This window comes from Nicotiana tabacum, chromosome 18, assembly GCF_000715075.1.
Source record: "Nicotiana tabacum cultivar K326 chromosome 18, ASM71507v2, whole genome shotgun sequence".
Taxonomy (NCBI): domain Eukaryota; kingdom Viridiplantae; phylum Streptophyta; class Magnoliopsida; order Solanales; family Solanaceae; genus Nicotiana; species Nicotiana tabacum.
Window position 1 is genome coordinate 141,856,077 of NC_134097.1, and position 13,518 is coordinate 141,869,594.

At 35.5% G+C, this 13,518-nt stretch overlaps 1 protein-coding gene across 1 annotated transcript; it reads right to left on the reverse strand.

The window, feature by feature from the left end:
* Nucleotides 1-320: 320 nt before the first annotated feature.
* Nucleotides 321-6,094, reverse strand: LOC107791309 (signal peptide peptidase). The gene is made up of 12 exons (XM_016613346.2): nt 5,961-6,094; nt 5,318-5,412; nt 4,229-4,344; nt 3,989-4,140; nt 3,786-3,871; nt 3,555-3,682; nt 2,878-2,928; nt 2,469-2,555; nt 2,272-2,341; nt 1,488-1,624; nt 1,319-1,396; nt 321-556 (listed from the first exon to the last, which is right to left on the reverse strand). The coding sequence occupies exons 2-12, from the start codon at nt 5,355-5,357 to the stop codon at nt 482-484; spliced, it is 1,020 nt and encodes a 339-aa protein (XP_016468832.1). The 5' UTR covers nt 5,358-5,412; nt 5,961-6,094; the 3' UTR covers nt 321-481.
* Between the last annotated feature and the right edge of the window lie 7,424 nt (nt 6,095-13,518).

Consider the following 13,518-nt stretch of genomic DNA (forward strand, 5'->3'; position numbering starts at 1 on the left):
GCTAGGATTCATTAGACTTGTCTATTTTTGTGAGGTTGCTCCATGCTAGTAGTTTCTTTTCAAGGGCTCGAATCCGAAATTTCTGATTAAGAGATAAAAAATCTTATCCATTCCACCACACGGTGAAAGACATTGACCAGTCTACTCGAACTCGAATTTCTGATTAAGAGAGGAAAAATCTCATCCATTCACCACGCGATGGAAGACATTGCACAAGAGGCTGGTCAGTAAAACAAGTAATCTGTCATCTCTAGAGCATTTGAAAGCTTTTACTAATTCAAAGCAATGAGAAAAATCACAAATAAAAAAAATACCAAAAAAAAAGGAATAAAATATGACATTTGAAAATATAAGCTTGAGGTGTAACATAAAAGGCCAGTACTATTTGATGGTCAGTTTTAAAAAATCTAGTACAACAAACTTTGTTGCCAAAACAACTATCTCTGCATTCATGTTCTAACTGTCAAGAGTCTATGTAGCCTCATTCTACTTTCTTGCTTTCTTTCGCATCGGCTTCTTCAGCACCTTTCGTCTTTCCCTCATCGAACTCCAACAACTGCTCAACCAAAAACCAAGAATAAAAATTCAGCATCATAACAAAAACAACAATCAACCCAATGGATTCCCACAAGTGGGGTCTGGTAAGGGTAGGATGGTATGCATCCCTGGGTTGGATTCCCACAAGTTGAATCTGGGGAGTGTAGGATGGTATGCATCCCTGGGGAGGCAGAGAGGTTGTTTCTGATAACTCTATATCTTGAGAAACTAGAAAAGGAAGTGAAGGTTTGGTTTGTACTCTCTCTATAAAAGGTTAGGCGAAAAGACGTTTTTGATCATCCTTTTGTGTTTCCACCTCGGAAAACAATAACATACCCAGTATTATCCCACGTCGTGGGGTCTGGGGAGGGTAGTATGTACGCAGATCTACCTCTACCTTGTGAGGATAGAGAGATTGTTTCCAATAGACCATCGGCTCAAGAAAGCATAAGCACTTCCAACTCGGAAAAAACAAGAAAAAATATCTTCCCTACTTTTCCCTTTTTTTCCCATAGTTCCCATACAAGCCATCCAGACCCCACTATGTGGGATTTTACTGGGTAGTTGTTGTAGTTCCCGTACAAGCCATGACACATGCATTTTTTTTTCGCGACTAATAAAGGTAAACCATAAGATGCATTTTCTCATATATACTAACTCCTAGAAAATATACTATAAACAGTATGGTAGCTAAAATGGGAGCAAACAGCATATTAGGAACATAAACAGCAATATCAGCAAGTGGATGAAGTTAAAAAAGATTGTGAAGAGAAAAACGTACAGGCTTCACATCCCCGTTCCATATGCAGTGTACGGCTAAGAATCCAATCACAGCTGGAACAATATATAGAAGAGCGGGCTGGAAAAAACAAAGGCCAAGTCAAACGTAAGGGCGATGTGGTTCTTACAAAGGGAAATAAAGTGTAAAAGCTTCATTTTAAGACACCAACCTGAGCAGCTTGAAACCAGTTCATAACAAATATGGTAAGAGCCAAACCAAATGTGTATCCTATAAATGCACTCTTAAAGTATTGCGGCCCCTTCCCTCTGGAGACGTCAAAGCGAAGGGCCAATGCAACAAAAATACCTGAATGATTGAAGTGATCAAATGTTACCAATTGTATCTACTCAAGCAAAAAACAGTTGAAAGATGAAAAGAATGCAATATCATGGCATACGCTAATAATAAGCATGCGTAAGAAACAGAAAAATACATTCAGTAGCTACTCACAATAAGTAAGCTTTTTATTTTTAATATGGTAAACCTCATCCCAGTTGGTATTAGGTTTCTATGACTACTTGTCGTTTCTTTCATTTCGGTTATCTTACTATCCCGTTGTTATTTATGTTGCCTTTACATGGCTTCTCGTTGTTGCCCCTTATGTTTCATTCATGTGGTGCTTTTGCTTTCCTGAGTCAAAGGTCTATTGGAAACAGGCTCTCTATCTCCACAACGTAGGGGTAAGGTCTGCGTACACACTACTAACCCCAAACCCCACTATGTGAAATTATACTTGGTATGTTGTTGTTGGTAAACCTCATCCCACCTCCACCCCCCACCCCCCACCCCTTTTTTTCTTCCAGGGACCGACAGTGGCTTTTTCCACCATTTCCCTTACTGCCTCAAACCCCAAACCACACGGTTTGAGGTGGAGGATCCCTCCCGCTAGGCCAAACCTCTCTGTTCTAATCACATAAAGTAAAATGGAGTTTTTATGCAAACGGTGGTTATACCGGGGATAACTATATCTCCAAGACCCAACATTGAGAAGGGGCGTTTAGCATCTGCTGTGGGGAACAAAAGCTGCAGAGAAAGCGATGTTATAATCAGGACTCTGTAACTAACAAAGGCACGGAATGAATCGACCAAAAAAAAGGCATGGAATGAGAAATTAAAAGAAACAGCTGCATAAGAAAATCAGTATGCACACCTTGATAGGAGCATCAAAAGATTTAGCAACACTGACCATCACTGGGGTAAAAAAGACCCAGAATATGTCATACACAAAAAGTCCTGCCTGCATTCAACATCAGCCACAAGTTAATGGATATAAATAGTTGCGTAAACAAGCAAAAACGCCTACATAAAAGAATACCTCAAAAATGTCTAAAAACTCAACAATTGGGATGATCCATGCAAATGTTATGTATTTTTGTATGCAAAATCATTAATTGCTCAACAATAATCATCACTACTAGCTCATTTCATGAAATTTTTTTCCCGCTTGAACAAAGGGATATGTGGTTAGCATCAAATTCAAAAAGACAAGTAATATGTAGTTTAAGGCTAGAAACATAAACAGAATACAGCTGTCAACCATGTAAAATTTTCCTTCTTACCAATAGTATGGCACCAGTCTTAAACGATCCAAGTGAAAGCATTTCAATACCCTGAAAATCAAAATGGCAATTGGAAAATCAATATCAATCCGTAGACATGACATAAGAGAGAATCAAACACTTCACCCCTGCAAAAATCTCCATTAATTCAATGTATATAAATAGAAAATCACAATCACAAATAAATAGAAAATTCAATGTATATAATGACGCAATGTGAGAGTATGGGTGCACGTCATGAGTTAGAACCCTATCACTAACAAGTAGCCCGCTATATTAGTGGGAGCGTGATAGAGGGATAGGCCTATACGCTCCTAGTTTAATAAATGTAGGCCAACTCGTGGGAGAATTCTAGTTATCAAACAAATAAAAGAGGAAGAAATCAAGTGCAATCGTGGATTCAAATGCTAGATATAAAGGGAGGTAGCCTTTGCATCTAGTATTAAAGAGAAACCATGCTTGGTTACGAGAACATGTATAGACAGACGAGTGCAACATTTTTATTGATGAAATGCGACCTCTTCATTCAAGAGTCTTAGTTAGTACTTCCTCTATCCCAATTTATATGATACACTTTTCACTTTGAAATATCCCAAATTGTATAATACCATTGTACTAATAATACTATTTTACAGAACTTTTTATTTTGAAATATCCTGATGGATATGCCGACAAACCTGAATGCAAAAAGCAAGGCCCAAAACGTTGTTAGCTAGCCAATGCTTCTGTTTAGCATACCAAACACAGAAGATGGTTCCAGGAATTGCCGCAACAATCTGAGACCTTGTGAACTCAATCTCCAAAGCTGAAAAAGAGACGAAACAAAATAATTAAGATGAGATCTGTACGCCCAAGGATTCTAAAGGATCAATTGGCATTTCAGAAGAGATAAGAAAGGAGGGGCCTACAGCGGAAATATGGGAAGTGCCATATTATGAGATCATCATTCCACTTTTTCGGCAAGAATCGTCTAATAGCAGGTAACAATGTCGCGCTGCAAAGACACAAAGAAAGAGATGACATCCAATACACCCACAGAAAAACTACTATTCAAGAACTTGTTATAGAATATATTAAGCATAGCAGAATGATCCATACGGAGAGAACATACGAAAGTGCAGCAATGCCAAGTACGAAGAAGTAGCACGTCAATACGGCATTAACCAGGTCTTTTGACAGGAACTTAAAAAGCAAGAACAATGACAAGAGCATCGCACTTCCAACCAAAGGGAACCTCATTGCATGTTCATTAGACATTGTTTCCTGGAAAACAGCAATAGAATATGTTTAAGTGACACCAAAACAGATCTGAGAAAAAGCGAAGCTGCAACTTGGAGTACACAAGATATACCGAAGGTGGAGTAGGCTTGACAGAACGGTAGCATCCCACAAAGACAGTAAGGCAAGCTGTTACTATGACATTTACATTTGGATCCACATTCACCACCAGTGGTGCCAGACTCAAACCTGAAATCCACCAAAAAAGCAAGAGTTTCAAGGTAATGGCGTCAATATAAAATTTAGAAAGTGATGTGAAATTGCCATGACCAGATAATCGTACATTGTAATCCCCAAATAGCATATATTATTCGAGGGATAAGCTCCAGCACGAACGAGAAGCATTTTGGAAAGGGGTTTTAAAAAGGAGAAAAACGAGGGCATCAGAAACAAATATTCCTTGAGGGTACTTGTAAATTTCCAAGAACAGAATAGCTACTATTACGTAGTGAAATGCTCTCAAAAAGGTATATGATGAAACAAACATCTAAAATATAAGAAAATGCTAAAAAAAAAAAAAAAAAAAAAAAAAAAACACTTGACCATCTATGTCTACCCATTGAACTGGAATGTGGAAGTGGAACCTACTGTAACATTAAGGAAAGCGGGTAACAGTAGTAATATGACCTCCTAAGAGGTTTTGAATATCCGTTCCAACCACTATAGGATCTACTCCAACATACTGGACAGATATATTTAGGGTAATCATCAACCACACCTCCAATTCCAACTACACAATAATTAGCACCTTCACCTACATTGAGTCCTTCTATTAACAACAAAGAATTACCAAAAAAAACTCTAGCAGTTTATCTGGCGGAAAATTGAACTGAATGAGTAACTAACACAAATTAAGGGGCAAAGAGAAGCTAGAAATGCAAACTTGTTCATATAATACATTCAAACAGGATTTACTTTACTTTCAAACGGGATTTACTTTGCCGAGGGTCTATAGGGTAGGGGCAAGGTCTGCATACACATTACCCTCCCCAGACCTACTTGTGGGATCCCAATGGGTTTGTGGTTGCCGTTGTTTCAAACAGGATTTACTTTACTTTCTGGACTTCACAAGCACAAATCAAACAAGTGTAGTAGTGTACTGTGCAATTCAGCTATCATCAAAAGAAATAATGTATGAAACAAAATCAAAATAAAACCATACCTAGTAAAGCAACATTTGCGAGGCGCTCGACGTTCTTCATTCTCACAGGCTATTAAAAGTCCACTCCGTTTTCGACTCCCCCCAACAAGAGGAAGCTATAAGAAAACCAACAACATGAGCAAAAGTTTACATCTTTTTTAAGATTCCTATAATCATTTAGAGAATGTGTGCAAAAGGGTACAACTTAGTCATACTTAAAATTGCTCACATAAACAGAACAGAGCTTCATACACACAATAAAAATAACAGTGTCACCAAAACAGCAGAAAAGTAATACAATCAAATTCACATGCTAAAAGATCAGATTTTTAGCAAAAAGATTCATTTTTTTAAACAATAAGATTTCCACGGGATACACAACCCAATTAAATCACAAAAGATAACAATAAAAACAATTATTTCAGGATAACCCCAATTGGCCAAAATGCCTAAATTTTGCTCTTAAATTACAAAACTTTACAAACCTAAAATAAAAATTCAAACATCAGATTCAATCATATTAACATAAACCCATTTCCCTAAAAGTTTAAATTTCAACAAAAAAGAACAGTAAAAAACAATCAAGTGAAAATATAAATTCTATAAATATTTCAAGAGATCAATTAAAAAACAAATCTTTATGCAAATATATTCATCTTTTTACCTTACAAGGAAAAAAAAACTGATTTGCTTCCCTCTCTCCCTCACTTTCAACTGATCTTCAAGCACACGGATCGGGGGAGGTTTTTTTTTTATTTGGGATTTTGTTTTGATTTATTTATTTATTTTCTTTGCTAATAAAATAGGGTTTTAGGCTTTTCGTTAAAAGAGACACGTCAGTATAGGGTGTTCAAACCAATGAGACATTGCCACGTCAATTTCCCAAAATATCTTCATTGTAGTAAGTTACTTAGGGTAAAATCGTAAATACTTACTTACCATATGAATATTTGCATTTATTTAACATAATTAGCCGTAACAGTCAATAAATTAAAGTGAAAATTTGTACCACTTAAACATAGTTAAATGCTTAAAAGTGTATATGCAAGACATATGGCTTATATTTGTTGACTCGGAGCGGTCAATTTTTATTGTTACTGAGCCGTATTAAATAGGATGAAAATGTAAAAGGTCAAATTTATCATTCTATTATGTTATTGAATGAATTTGATCCCTTCTAGACAATTCAAATTGGAGTTTTGCGAATGAAAAATTATGATAAAAATATCGTATTAAATAAGATGAAAATGAGAAAGATCAAGTTTGTAATTTTATTATGTGGTTGAATAAATTTGATCCCTTCTAGACAATTCAAATTCGAGCTTTGTAAATGAAAAATTATGATAAAAATACCGTATTAAATAAGATGAAAATGTGAAAGGTCAAATTTGTAATTTTATTATGTGGTTGAATGAATTTGATCCCTTCTAGACAATTCAAATTCAAATTTTGCGAATAAAAAATTATGATAAGAATATCGTATTATAGATGAAAATGTGACAGGTCAAATTTGTCATTTTATTATGTGGTTGAATGAATTTGATCCCTTCTAGACAATCTAAATTCGAGTTTTGCGAATTAAAAATTATGATAAGAGTTACTTTCGTGTCGTGCGAATCTAAATTTGTTGGGTCGTAGGTTTCACATATATCAATGATTAAACAAAGAAAGAAATTCTTACCATGATCTAAAGATTCTTTGTTGTTTGAGCTTGTCCAAATGAAAAGAATTTATCATCTCTCGCAATTATTTGTATAACTTAAATTCGAGAGTTGTAATTAAAGACGAAAATTTTGGAATTTTTTCACCACAATCTTGGTGATTATTTGTACTTTTTTCTTTTATTTTCAATGTCATGTGAAATCTCTATAAAGATATGCTAAATTATATTCCCCTTTTCTATGTACTCCATTTCATTAGATCTTTTACCTTTGTCCTTGCTTAAAATTCAGAAAAACTGAAGTCAAAATCAAAATGGTATTGAGTAGGTGTAGATCATTACTTTTACCAAAATTATTAATATTTGTGTTGTTTCTGCACTTTATCCAAGTCAAATCAAGTCAACTCGTGTTGGTTTGAATCAAGCATATGATTTCAATAAGTGTAGCAAAATAAAAAGTTAAATAGTTTACTTTGTGGTAGCAAAAAGAATAAAATCAAATTGGTAGGGTAAAATATGTTCATATTTAATGAGCACATGAGAAAGAGATGCGTGGAGCCGAAGACAAAAGATAGTCGGACCCGAAGGCAATGATCTCGTTTGTCACTAGAAAGAATGATATTCATAAAGGTAAAGAGAATATTCTGTCATCCGGTAGCATTCAATGAAGAATATTTTGTAGCATTAAGTGCATGATCTGTTATAGAGAATATGACATTCATTGTCCACCATTACATATTCTTCAATGCCTCTCATAATTGTCATTTAAGAGGGGCTTGATCCTAGGACCTTATTCCATAGGTGATATTATAAATAGTGAGCTCAATTATCATTGAAGGGGGTGACAAGTTTTATAACAAGCATACACAATATTATATCAAAAACTCAGTAACATTTGACTTTCTTGCTTATTTATATTGTCCTTACTACCTCCGAAAGCTCTGCGCTCAGGACTAAGATATTTGTCGTTTTACTTCATTTTCAAGACTAAGTCTTACATTTTTATCTAATGCATCTATTATCGCACCCCTTTTTCTTGCGAAAGCGGGTTTCGACATGTGACAACACTTTTAAATGAGTATTAAAAGAGAAGAGTCGTCACCTAACAATTTTTAAGATGCGTTAGGGTACCTATTTGCAAATAACTCTGTTTGTACAGTCAACGCTACCAAAGATCGGGTAAGGGATCAAATGACCTCAAAGAGAAGGTGTTAAGCACTCTTCGAGGTCCACAACTGTGGTTCCCGGTCGAAATTTAAGCTATGTGGATTAGATAATTAAGCTAGGTAATCATATAAGTGAAGAAAAGATGTAGAAGTTGAAAGCTCTATTATAACATAAGAATTAACTATATGAATAATTGATACAAGTCTTAAAAATTACAAGGATTACGATTGTGTTGATCTATAACTAACGACTAAATGTGAACAACAAGCATATAAAATATAAAGGAGGGGGGTCCTAAGTTTTTTTAGCCTAAATGATCACCTCGTGCAACATAAATAATACACGCAACTCCCTTGAGATAGAGGTTGCTCATATTATTTAGTGGGCACAAACTATCATCTCCCGCTACCCAATTACTATGTTAAAGTTGTTTACTTAAAGGCGCTATAATTCAATTCTAGGTCGTGTCCTATGCTTGCACTACAAGTCCCATGTTTGTGGTCCAAGAGGCTTTGGATCTACTATTAGGTAGTTCTAGACTTTACTTAGATTGCTCAAAATAGTAAAAATAACCGCACATTCAAAATAGATAAGACTTCATATAATAGCAACGAATGGCTCATGTTAGCCTCCACACATAACAACAAAGGCACGCAAACATATTTCAGGTTATGTAGTAGACAATTTTTAGACGTATTAGAATCGTTAAGTCCTATAGGCATGATTTCTATATGATTCTGATTTCCAGCATTATGCAGGCAGTATTGCAGCTTTTAGACTAACGTATAGGCAGATTAAAGCGTTACACGTCCTATAGGCATAATTTCTAATTGTTTGCATATTAAGGTAGTGAAACGACCTCAGAACTCCCAATTACCAGTGCTGATTTTATGGGCATTCTTCTTAGGCAGGTGACAGTGTCATATAGGAAAGATTTCTAGTAGTTGCATAATGAGGCAGTGAAGCTGCTTGAAAACCCAGGATTAGCAGCGTCGATAAACAAATTTTTTATGCAAATGATAACATCCTATAAGTAGAATTTCTAGGCATGTCATCTAAGTGAGGCGGTATAAAGGTAACAAAAAACAACTGATCAATTAAAACTTTATAGTCATGATATCTAGATTAGTAAAGGCAGATATTACCGTATCCTATATGCATGCTTTCTAAAGTGTTGAGTAGTAGAAATGGAAACAAGTGTAGCAATTACCAACACATTTTGACAAGTTAAGTAAAGTGTGTGCGTGATTCATATAGGCATAATATCTATTAGTGTGCAACATACTAAATGAAATAACAAGTAAGACATGTTGAACGAAATAGCAAACAAAACACATAGAGCATATAGGCATGTTTCTACCTTTTCATGCAAGCATTAGAATACCCCAACTCCCTATTCATTAATTTCCCATCCATTCAGTTTTAGAAGTTATTACAAATCCTATCAAATAATTACAGGAACAGATACAAATATACAATAACCCATCAACACATCTAGTCCTTGATGACGTCCACAACACACCTCAATAGAGATATGATACGGTCGTATGCAGTATTAATTACCCAACTAGGAGTTGGGGTCGAATCCATTGGGAGTTATAAGGGATGCTAGGAGTATATATTTGAAGCAAGCAAATGAGTTATCTAAGATTGCACTTCCACAACAAGGTTTTGTTTTCTATTTCTATTGTTACTCTAATGAATGAAAGCTGAAGAGAATAGACTAGAAATGAATGTTTTGAGGTTTTTCCAAATGGATAAAAGGCATAGGGCTGTGACCATAACCTAGATGTTCGCCTTATGGGATAAAGACGTTAATGCTTGTTTTACTGATTGGGGTATATTATAGCTCTCAACTCTACATTAACCACTCAATACCTCTCGATCAGAGAGTGATTTTGCCCAATTCGACTTTCTCAAGTCCAAATTGGTATCAACCAAAATAGTTAATAAGAGCTCAAGTCGTGTTCTTACTATCTCTAGGTTGAACCATTTAATTAGGTTAATAAATCTCTCAATTAACCTAATACCTTCTTAGCTAAGTTATCCTAGACTAGGTCCCTCTTTCTCAAGTAAAGACTAAGTCAAATAGGCATGAATCAATATTTGCAACCATTAATTATAAAATTGAATTATAAACTAAGCTAAATAATCAATACTCAATCATATACAAACACTAAATTAAATATCCATAAGGTTTACACATTAGGGTTGGGTCACAACCCTAGTAAAAATTCTAGCTACTCATAATAGAAATTGCAGAAAATAGAGAAGAAAAGCTAATTAAACTCATAATGAGGATTAAAATGATAAAATCTAATGTTGAAATACTCAAATAAGCTAAAACTTCCTAAAATAGTAAAAAGAAACGGCTACAGCAGCTTTAGATGTTCAAACTTGACCTAATTTTGTGAAACTCATCTATTTATACAGAGCCAAAAATCGTGGACAAAAATGACCCTCGAGAGGTTCTGCGGCTGCACAATTCCATGTGCGGTCCACAAAATTCTTCAGCTGGCAAGAAGGAGAGTTCTGTCGCTACATATTTCTGGGTTGCGGCCGTGAGGCAATCTTTTACGGACGCACAATTCCTGTGTGCTTCGCTCTTCACAAGGGATTCAGGACTTTGTCTTTTTGCATATCCTCTCAACTTTGAATCTGTCAGTAAAATGCATGTTCTGCGGCCGCACATTGCTGAAAATCCTATTGGGTTTTGCTTCTTAGTTTGCGGCCACATATAGAATTCTGCGACCGCAAAATTCCTTACAAAGACCGGACATCTATGCTTCTACGCCCTTTATTGTCTTTGCTTCGGAAGGCTTTTTTTTTTGAGTCGGAATTCATTATGGGAGACCAAACTTCCAGCATTCATGCAATTTGTACGATTTCATTAGTTTTGGGAACATAATTCGATACTTTTGGACTAAGACAAGAGCAAAAAGGTGCTAATAAACAGTCAAAATCCCTACTTATCAGGCCTTCAAACAGGTTTTGAACTCCATGTGGTCTGCAGGCCCAAACTCCAGGTGCAAATAGTGTTCTTTAGACTTCCAATACCAAAGCAGGCCCAACACATCAGGCCCAAACGAATAATTTCTTACCCAAAAGGATGCTAAGCTTGGCTATACGAGTGACACTACACACAGAGTTAATTGAACTGCTCTCAAGTTTAAAACACTCAGTCCTTAAGCTGTGACCAACAACAACTCTAACCAAGACTTATATACAGGATCATATCAAATCGAAAGACACAAAAAGCACGTATGAGACAAGGTTTGTGGATGTAACTCCATAAATGGAGTTTAAGCAAACAACGAAACAATGTTAGTAAATTTGGAGTTACTCGATGGACGCAGGGACTTGGCACATATAAAGATGGCAGCCAAAAGCAAAGAATAGAGAGATATTACAATCGAAGAGCCAACCTCCGTTATTTCAAAGTAAGAGACAGTTGTAAGGAAAGTAACTCAGAACACCCGGGTGCTCAATGCGGGGAAGCTAGGTCCAACATGGGAAGGCCCCTATCGGGTTTCAGCTGTCACCGAGAAAGGGTTATACGAATTAGAAAATCAAAATGGAAAAAAGTTTCCAAGCAAGTGGAATGTGGCGCACCTTAAGAGATACTATTGCTGATGAACCTTGGTTGTACTGAAAGTATGTGCTACACTTTTTTTTTCTTCGTTCAGTTTTTGTTCCAATTGAGATTTTCTAACAGTTTTTAGCGAGGCTACAATGGAAAGCATACTACGAAGGAAGCCTCACCAGTAGCAATAAGACCTTTATCACATCTCATTTTTTCAAAAAATAAGGAGTTTTTCCAATTAAAGTGATATTTTTCGAAATAGAATTATTTATTTAATCAGAGTCATCACTTGAAATAATTATTACGGTGTCCCAAGTCACCGGTTTATTTTAAAATCTAAAATCGAGGAAATTAACTCTATATATGGTCCGCGAACACAAAAGACCAGGTAAGGAATTCTGTTAATCCGGAAGAAGGTGTGAGACACTCCCAAGTTTCGTGGTTTTAGCACGGTCGCTCAACAATTAATAATTGGCCTAATTATCTGAATTATTACCTGTTAAAACCTTTTACACATTACTGCCTTTACACTGCTTTTGTTTCAAGCATTTTTAGTATTTATGAAGTTTATTTGAATAAGTCGCCATGTTACACACTCGTTGTTATTATACATATTGCAAATCACACTATGTGAAATGTACCCGTAATTCACAACATGTTTATTTTAATTATTTGAAGTTATGGTCAAGTCGCGTGAAACACGCACTTGAGTTTGGAATTACGTATCATGACTATATCACGGAAACCGTACCCACAATCACAATAATTTATTATTAATCACGCCTCAAACAAGTTACAATGTTCGAAAGTTGTTTAATGTTCCTAAGGTTTAGGATTGAAGTGAAAAGAATTTACATCCACACTATTCAACTAGGTTAGGCAAGCTTCCTACTTTCACAAAATTATACATCTATTACACCTTATTAGCTTATATCTAAAACTCACGTGAATTGGGTTAATTCTGAGAATTACCGAAACGGGATGGGCAAGTGTAGAGGACATTTGTTCAAGGCCCATTTCAATTCTAATTTTTGTAGAATATTCAATTCATACATCATCACAATGGTCTTGCCAAATCATCCAAGTGTATATCTAATTACAATTCAATGTTAGGAGAGTTTATACATCAATCCAAGTTGTGCAAATAATATTCTAATAATTTACAGTGATCTTTGAACTTTCTCGTGCAAGTTTAATCTATTTATCAGGATGTTCATTGTCCAATGAGTGCTACTAATACCCAGCTAAACTCACAAATCAACATCACAGAAGAGAAAAAGCTAGGCAGATCTAAGACAAACATTATGCCCAATTCAGCGTTAACAAGGACTGAAAGCTAATGAACTAAGCGATCAAAATAGCATTTCAAGCAACGATTAAAACAGAAAATTTGTGCAGATTTACATACATGATTCGTAAGAATGGTTGTTTAACGATAATCAACTGAGATTACACTGCTCAATTGACAGAATCAAAGTTGTATTACTCAAATTAGGCCAAAAGCATTTAAATCACTGATTTGAAGCAAACATTAATGAGTCCTTTCTCTAACAAATGCTAGAACTTCGGAAGCTGCTTAACAACTCCAAATCCAGTACACTTATTTTAATCAAACACATAATCGACAACTACTTCATGTTTCATGAATTGAGATTTGAAGGAAAAATTCTACATGCTTATAGGACGTTAAATACAAAACAGCACAAAGCACTTTCAATTCCACACAAAACCGCAGACAATTACAATTATATCATGTATTTCATTAATTCAAAAAAGGATAACACTATTGGGGACCAAACAGTACCTCGGAGA

Bases quoted from the DNA above. Each gene is read 5' to 3' on its own strand.
- LOC107791309 (XM_016613346.2), bottom strand. From the start codon at position 5,357: ATGAAGAACGTCGAGCGCCTCGCAAATGTTGCTTTACTAG. The intron at 4,345-5,317 runs GTATGGTTTTAT...GGTGGATTTCAG, and splicing joins CGCAAATGTTGCTTTACTAG to GTTTGAGTCTGGCACCACTG. The intron at 3,872-3,988 runs GTATGTTCTCTC...GTGTCTTTGCAG, and splicing joins CTTGGCATTGCTGCACTTTC to CGCGACATTGTTACCTGCTA.